This window comes from Takifugu rubripes, chromosome 22 (genome assembly GCF_901000725.2).
Source record: "Takifugu rubripes chromosome 22, fTakRub1.2, whole genome shotgun sequence".
Classification (NCBI taxonomy): domain Eukaryota; kingdom Metazoa; phylum Chordata; class Actinopteri; order Tetraodontiformes; family Tetraodontidae; genus Takifugu; species Takifugu rubripes.
Window position 1 is genome coordinate 2,043,161 of NC_042306.1, and position 8,200 is coordinate 2,051,360.

At 52.8% G+C, this 8,200-nt stretch overlaps 1 protein-coding gene across 8 annotated transcripts in view; it reads right to left on the reverse strand.

Moving 5' to 3' along the window:
* Positions 1 to 7,372, reverse strand: part of LOC101069694 (voltage-dependent R-type calcium channel subunit alpha-1E-like) — a 33,744-nt gene extending 26,372 nt beyond the window's left edge. For 5 of the 8 annotated variants that reach the window (XM_029830974.1, XM_029830973.1, XM_029830972.1 and 2 more), the window contains exons 1-3: positions 6,937 to 7,363; positions 5,181 to 5,619; positions 1,313 to 1,570 (exon numbers count right to left, since the gene is read on the reverse strand). In XM_029830974.1, coding sequence (XP_029686834.1) covers positions 1,313 to 1,570; positions 5,181 to 5,584 — 662 coding nt within the window. In that variant the 5' untranslated portion in view covers positions 5,585 to 5,619; positions 6,937 to 7,363. Of the gene's footprint in view, positions 1 to 1,312; positions 2,173 to 5,180; positions 5,620 to 6,936 lie in introns of those variants that run through there. The other 3 variants (XM_029830978.1, XM_029830977.1, XM_029830976.1) reach the window with 3 other exon arrangements.
* Positions 7,373 to 8,200: the final 828 nt, after the last annotated feature.

An 8,200-nucleotide genomic window follows, 5' to 3' on the forward strand; every position in this document is an offset into this window, starting at 1 on the left:
CCTGACAACAGTATGCAGTTTTCAGCCTCACTCCCACTCCTGGAGTGTCGCCTCTGCAGGCTTCTGGGACGTTCAAGCGTCCCGGACAGCTTCTGCTGGGCTCGTCTCCCTCACCCTTGGGCGGGATCACCAGAATGGAAAGCAGGATTTCAGTGCTTTAGTGCGCTGAAGATCCAAAGCTTTTAAACCAGTCGGCCAAACTGCTGTGGACACACGCTCACTGGTGTCTCACATCGTCCACATATGGGTCCCCGCGTCCAGCAGCATTGGACCCGGCGGATCCGGTTTGTCACAAACTGCGGATCCGTTTCAGACACATTGAGGTCACGTTCAAAGAGATAAAGCAGAAAATTCTGCGAAAGAATTCCGACTTTTCCCCTAAAACTCTGTGATTCCAAGCTCGTGTGACTCTGTTTGGCACTTGTGAGCTCAGAACTTGGGAACTACGTGTGCAGAATCCGGGTCTGGCCCAGTCAGTACTCATGTCATGTGCCGCTCCTCCAGCCCACGAAGCATCTCAGCACTACTGGCCAGCTCTCTCCCACACTCTGCCTCTGTGATACTGCTGCATTACTGCGCTGCCGGTGGCCAGTTTAGTCTTGACCACTAGCCCCACTCCCACACGCCGCTCAGAGCCTGCGGTTAGATAACAGCGGGAAACTGGCACGCGGCTCCGAAGGGAGGGCGTAAGACCGAAGAGGCGGTGGGTAGATATGGCAACTGGGTGATGTCAAAATATGTACACAAGTTAGCATTCTCCCTGCTTGGGGTAAATAGAGATAAATACATGGCCTAAAAGGAGCTTGATGCGCCTGTAATTACTGGATCGTTCACACTGTTGCCTGCGCCCGCTCACATGCGCAGGGGCGGTTGGCAGGAAGCTCGCGCGGCAATCTTCATCAGATATGCTCAAGTTCATGAGAGAAGCGCTTGGCTGCAGCAGAAGCCTGCACGCTCAAGTTGAACTGACACCTACTCGTGGCCCGGTTCATATTCCAATGAGCACCAAGGCAGCAGAAATGTGCCCACATGCCACCCCCACAGTGAGCAAAGCGCCTTCTAATGATCACCACATGCTAACTTTCTGTCTTCTGCCAGCATCGAGCACATGGATGGATAAAAGCAGGGTGTTAATCAGGATGGAAGTGGCTTAATTCATCAGATATCTGCTTTAAAATGTGTCAAATGGAAACAGAATGCACGCTGACAGCACCTATCAGAGGGTATAAAGATACATTTCTAACAAGCACTGTTAATTCTCCCCAAACGTACAAGTTAAACAGGAATGCAGTGTGTGTTAAATCAAGGATATGGCCACTCGATGATTCGCCGCGCGTATTTCCTGATGATGTTGTCCTCTGCGAATATAAAGAGCGACCTGTTGACGGTGAGGCAGTTCTGTCGGTGGGGTACTGGGTTATACAGAGCCATGGTCCGGGCCCTCTGCGCCTTGGCTTGCTTCATGGAAGCCGTCAGTCCCGCCGCGTCCTGTGCGTCCCCGCCGCCTTCCGCGTCTCCATCTCCGGGCTCCACCGTCCCGAGCGCGGGCTCGTCTCCAAACCGAGCCATTCTAGCAGAGAGGTGAGCAGAGCGCCCGCTTTTTTTAAAACAAAAAAAGGTTTATATTTCAGGAGGACTTCCACTAACGACCCAGAAGGTAAAGGGATCCACCTGAGGTCCACTGACAGCGTTTCGAGTGCAGCGAATTCCCCTTAAAAAGTTGCAATTTTGCGCCACTCCATGTCAGCGAGAGCGGAAAAGCGTCACACTAAACATCTGGAATCGGTCTAAAAAGCTCTAATAACGCTCAAGTGTGTGGTTTTAAAAGCGCTGTGGCTGTCTCAGCTGTTTCCGTCAGTTCTGACCAACTTTCTCTGTGTCGGATCTCTAAACGCGTGCAGCGGAGGGAGGGAGGGAGGGAGGGAGGGGGGAGATCGATCCACCGAGTTTAGATCTGCTAGTTTTCTCTCCGCACTTGAGCACGCTTCGACCCGTCAAACCCGCCTGGACGCGGCGACCTCTCCGTAAAAGTCTCCGCAAACTTTGCGCATCTTCCGGACGGAATCTCTCCGCGCGCCCGAACCGAAAGCGAAAAGTGACGCGCGTTCCGATCCAAACGCGGCGAGTGAGCCGCTGGGGGATCTTACAAACCATCCGCAAAGATCCCGCAGCCCGGGGCGCATGAGCGCCGCCAGGCTCCTCCCACCGCCAACATCACGATGCCGAGTTCCTGAATTCATCTGAATGAAAGCGGATGAGAGGAGGGAGATGTATGTTGTTACCATGGCAATCGGGGCTTGCTTAAGATGGAAAAGACATTTGTTTCCCTTTGCTCTATACAATAGAATGTGTAGGTATGCGGTTCTAAAAGGATTCAATACAGATCCGGACGACAAGTGGGTGCAGAGGCAAAATAAAAGAGTGTGAAAATACATTTAACACCGATACTAGTGGGAGGGGAAATAAATAAAGTGCACAGAGCATCGACCGTGTGGGTGATTTACACCAACCGTTCCCTCATTCAAGCCCTTCTGATGGCAGACAGGCTTTGTTGGGCTTTTCATTAATGGACTCAGACCTAAAACGTTTACAAACTAGGCCGCGGTGCTAATATTGGAGGAAAGGGGAGTAAAAATAGAGCGTGAAATAGATCTTAGGGCTGCGAGAGGGGAGGATGGGGAGGAGAGAGCCAGGTCTTTTTCCCACCCGGCGCCACAAGCGAGACCTCGTCAGGCGCTCTCGCCCCATCTGCTGCCCCCCTCTCCACCCCCCAACTGTGTCCAGGAGATGACCACTTCAGCCCCCCCCCCCCCACCCAGGGTGATGGTGTTAGCCCCTCCCAGTGCACCGGAAGGGTGCGCTGGCCTGTTGCGCGAGGTGCGGGGGGGGGGGGGTAATTAGCGCGTCTGGTGTTAAACATGAAGGAAAAGACACCAAATTAAAAAGAAAAACTCTTAAAGGTGGTGATTTAAAAAAAAAAAAAAGAAGGCCGGGCGCGCTTCTTATGTTTTCCAACAACAATATTTGTCCATCTCTGCAAACGGCACACACTCCCCCCATCCCTGCGTCTCTCCTTGCTGTTGTTTCCATAGCGACGAGCCTCTCCAGTCACTCGCTCCGATCGCTTTCTGCCAACAAAAGCCTCGTTGCGCAGAGGAGCAGACCTGTTTCTACTGTTTATTCCAGCACGCGCACGGGGACGCGCGCGAGGTCACGGGACGCCCTCGGCCCCGTCACCGACGCGCCACGCACGGTTTGAAACGGCGTTTGCGCTCTTCGCTGCCCACTCGCAACCTTCCAAAAATAGCAGCCCCGTGTTGCGGACAGGCAGGATCTCCTTCAGATCACTTGAGTCGCGCGTGCGGGCGAACTTTAAATGAGATGAACTTTCAAAGAAAGGGTTAAAAGCGTCTTTAGGCCGGCGGGAGATGCTGGGCCGCGGGTGACGCGCTAAGACGCTAATGGGCGCACTTTGCGCCAGAACTCAGAAGAGAGTTTATGTAATTGCAGACAGGCTTTCATCCAACACTGACTGGAGTGGCTTTAGTATTTTTTTTCCCTCTCTGTTCCCTAGCAACAGTCATCCTCTCGTCCTGAGTTATATCAGTTTGACTCAACCAATAACATCCATTCGGTGGGGTGGGGGGGGGGGTTTGCACCCTGGTCTTCGGTACCAGAGGACAGTTGAAAATGTCCTGGTTTAAAAAAAAAAACGTTTCTGTTACGGCGACAAAAAGACATAAAACGGTGTCGCCCCTGAAGATTGGGCTGCACGGCCCCCGCCGACTCACCTCCAATCCCAAATTTTAGGATTCCACAGAAACAATCGGTGGCGTTTTCGAACTCTCACCCAAAAAGGCCAAAATGCTGCAGCTCTTTGGAGACGCCCAGCGCGTCACCGCGGCTCTTTTCCGGTTCCCCAGCGCCCCCTAATGGAGAAACAGGCGCAGCACAGGCTGGAAACCGACCAGCGGCTCGGGCCGTCGGCGGAACGCGACCAAAACACGGAGGAGAACCGGAGTCCTGCGGGTTTTCCAGGGAAGTCACGAAAAAAAGAGGAATAAAAGGGTTCGAGGGGGGCGACGGAGCATTTGAGGAGTGAGAAGCAGCTAATCAGAGCGGGTGGATCCATAGTTCAACAGATCAGGAGCCAGCAGCCTCATCCCCAGATGGGAACCAAAGGCCGCATCTGCACGTGCGTGTGGTTGTGAAACGCCCTTTCAGCCAGCACTTTGTATCCGGGCGACGCACAGATAATAAGAGTGGGGCTTTAAATCCTCCCATCAACACCGTGGAGGGTGTCAGAGGGAGGGGCGGCTCCCAACAGCCAAGTTCTGACATCAATCAGGATCAATATTGCACCACTATGGGAGAGTTGGGCCAGAACAGTCATTCTTAAAGCCAGGTTTATCTTTATTGTTCCAAAATGTATTGATTTAGGCCGATGATTGATCCATTAACCCTTTATGACCGATCCATCTTCTGTCAACCAGCACTTATTGCTAATTACACTCTCAGGGGGTGTGATGGGCGCCAAGCTAACAGCTGACTGGGGGGGCTGGACAGGCCACTGGTCTAATTACGTGACACACGTCCAGGCAGTCATAGGTGCAAGTCACAATTCAGAGTTTAATGTGCAAAGAGAACCTGGGGAATCAAAGCCAGAACCTTCGGGCTATGAGGGAACTATGAGGGAACTAACATTGGAGCTACCAGCGGCGTCATTATTGCAGCAGCTTCTGTGCTAACCAGTGAATGGAACCACAGTTGGTGCTTTCAGGATGGGGAAAAAAGTTTATTCAGCATTGCTAGGTTTTTTTGTTGGTAGCGCTGAGCAACACAACCAGGCTAAAGATGATTCGTGTCTTCTTTGATAAGAGGTTGTTCACTTAGCATGGACGTGTTAGCGTTGTTTAACGAAGCTCCTCGCGGCCCAAACGTTCCAGCCTGTTTTGATGATTCATGGAATCAAAGGACCAGGTGTAAATAATAGAAATATCAGATTTCCAGACGCTGTGTCTCGTCTCTTTGAAGGGTTCGGAAGAATAAATGGAAATGCAAATGTTTCAAAGCCCAGTTTAACATTGAAGTCTAAGTTATGCTGCTTTTTCCCTAATAAGATTTACTAAATTTAAACACATCGTTTGAAGTCAAATCCTCCTGAATTTGTTCATACTTACTCCCACTCCTTCCTGCGGGCCTGTGGCGTGCTCTGGATTTTGTGTGCCTGGTGAGCCATGATGATGTCCTTCTGTTCCACCAGTCCCCCGCGCCGCCGCAGCATCCCGTGGGGGCTCTGGGAGCCGGACCCCTGATCCGACGAGGCCTCCTCCTGCCTGCAGGGCACGTCGAAGCTGGCCGCACGGGGGGGGAGGCTCAGGTACTCGGCGTGAGGGACCTGCAGGGAGCTGGAGCGGAGGCCCTGCGCGAGGACGTGACGGCCAGCCTGAGGGCTGGGCGCGGCCCAGTCGGGCTCCGGGAGGGACAAGGACGAGTGGACGAGCGTCTGTTCACCCCAACCACAGCTGGAGGGCGATACGTCGCTGGGCGTGTGGGGGAGGAACTGATCCACACTGGCGTGCATCTCTGTGTACAGCTGTTCACGATTTCACCATAATTCTGGAAGAAAAACCAGAAAAGGATGAATATGCAGCGGGTTGGCGCCGAACGGCTTAAGTGACACCAGTGTTATTAGCACCTTAGCATTAGCATGTAGCTCAACCGCTGCTGTGTCTGCTAAACCACCAGCATCAGGTGCTAAACCACCTTCGTTGACCAAACAGATAATATATAGCTGTACAGGTGTGACAGGAGGTTTTTCTCCCACAAATTCGGAACAGAATCCTCCTTCTACAGGACGCCATCCGGCGGGACCTCCTTCATGTAGGTGCAGAAGAAGAAAGGCAAAGATGGGACCAGTAATCAAACTGGGAGGCAGAAAACGACATTGTACAGAAGAGCGAGTGTTCCAAAAGAAATGAGCGCATATTCAGAGAGGTGAGATATTCCTGCTTTAATCTGGTGTTTCCAGAATCCCGGACTCGCGCAGGAACGTCGCCCACGGGGAAGGCGACCGTGATCGGTTGACACGGGCAAGAAAATCTGGCCAGTCTGGAAACGTAATGTTTCGAGGTGAGCCGGTCACCAAACAGACAAAAGGAGGCTGCTTTCAGCGAGAAGAGAGACGACTGGGAGTGGGAGCGGCGAGGCGAAGGCAGCAGTGAGTCACTGATCAGCAGCAGGGCTCGGCAGACAGGCTGGACACATCTGAGCCCGGCCGAGCCCTCAAACGCTGCGTGCAGCCGCATCGAAGCCCACAGAGGCTACAAGGTCAGGGCGGGCAAATCAGGAGGCCGGATCGAAAGCGGCGCCCCGACGGCACCTCTCTGGAAATGTGAAAGTTCCAGAGATGCGATGCTGCAGAGAGAAATTAAATGTCAAAGCTGTGAGTGGAAGATCTGGATGACAAGTCTGGTGGATCTGGGTTGCCCAAAATAAACAAGTGGCAGCGCTGACGGGGCTGGTGTGTTGCACAAAGACAACAGTTGCAGCTCCGAGAATAGAACAATTTCTTGAAGTTAGAGCAGCTGGGGGGAGATGCGCCGCTGTTTTGCATTCAAATCAGTGCAGATCTTCTTTAATTAGCGCAGGGGAACAACAGTGCGCGTCAGCTGCAGGTCTGGAATCGCCTCCGACTGACGTTAACTCGCCCGATACCTGCGCTGCTAATTAGGAAACGGGTTCCTTTTCTGCATACGGAGTTGGGACGCACAGCCAAGCGAGAAATGGGAGAGGGAAGGAATCGGAGAAGGATTAATGCGAAGCAAAAATGAGTAGAGATAATAATAATAAATGCGGGATGGGAAGGATGGGTGCAGCGCGCGACAGGAAGCGGAGAAACGTCAATTAAAACGTTCGTCAATCTGACAGATTTACCTTGACGCCCACTGCGTCCTCGGACCCGGAGAGACCCCCTCAGATCGCAAATGCGCCGTCTTTTAGTCCGAGTTGAGGAGTTTGATGAAGGTTTTTCGGGAGGATTCCTTGAGTGTCGCGCGAGGCGGTTCGGCTAAAAATACCTCGGGGCGGAAGGGGACAAGCGCGAGGCATGGAAATAATGCCAATCATGTCCTCGCGCTGGATGCGGCGACGTGAGTCATTTTCCATATGTGGGTCAGGATGGATGAAGATGCAAAGTTCCACCAAAGAGTGACGCCATCGCCAAGTCCGCCCGTGCGCGGGTGAGGAGGGGGGGGGGGGAGGAGGAAAAGGGGGCGACGCAACAGGTGGAGACGGCGCGTGATGAGTCAGGTGCGCGCTCGGACACACGGAGCAGAGCGCGCACGGCGAGATGGTGAAGGCGCACACCTGAAGGCACCAGCAGACGCTGCATCCGAGCCCCAAACACCCCCCCCCACCCCCCACCCAGAGGGATTGGAAGACAGTGTTCCACGGGGGCGAAAAGACGCGCGGCGGAGGCGCAAAAAGGACAACAAACGTGAGATAAGATACCAAAGAAACAAATAAATCAAAGCAGGGACTGGCAGCAAGGACTGGCAAGAAGCAGCAGCGAGATCCGATGGAGTGAACAAGAAAAGTTCTCATAGGAAGACACGAGGTTCCTCGTTTTTCCAGTTTTAGTCCTGCAAACATATTTTGGTAAAAACTAAACACTTCAGGATAGGATGTGAACAGCGCCAATAGGAAATTGCAGGATAATATTGAAGCAAAAAGCAACAGCAGACATTTGGGGGGGATTCGGTTGGTTATTTCATGTCAAGAAACGTCTTAAATCGCCTCAAATGACAGCTTATTTGAGAAGAAGCTGCTGTCAGTTCACACGGTTCACCGCTAGGTGGCAGCACACCCACCGACCTGCAGCTCTGTACGGGGAGGGGGGGGGGGGGGTCTGCCATCCATCCATCCAACAGCTAACGCTTTATTCCTTAGTGGGGTCGCGGAGGGGAGGGGTGTCTATCATCCATCTTAATTCATGTCAGTCTGCAGCTCATCTCCAGCGTTTGCAACATCACATCGGCCGCCAGGTGGCGAGTGTAGCTCCCATAATCGAGTGGCTCAACCCTTTGGACTGATGCTGGTCGTAAAAAGCTGTTTCCTTCTATCCTTCACACATTAAAAAAAAATGTGTCCCAAGACTCGACACTGTAACCAAGCACAGGGAATCCTCTGGCTGTGATTA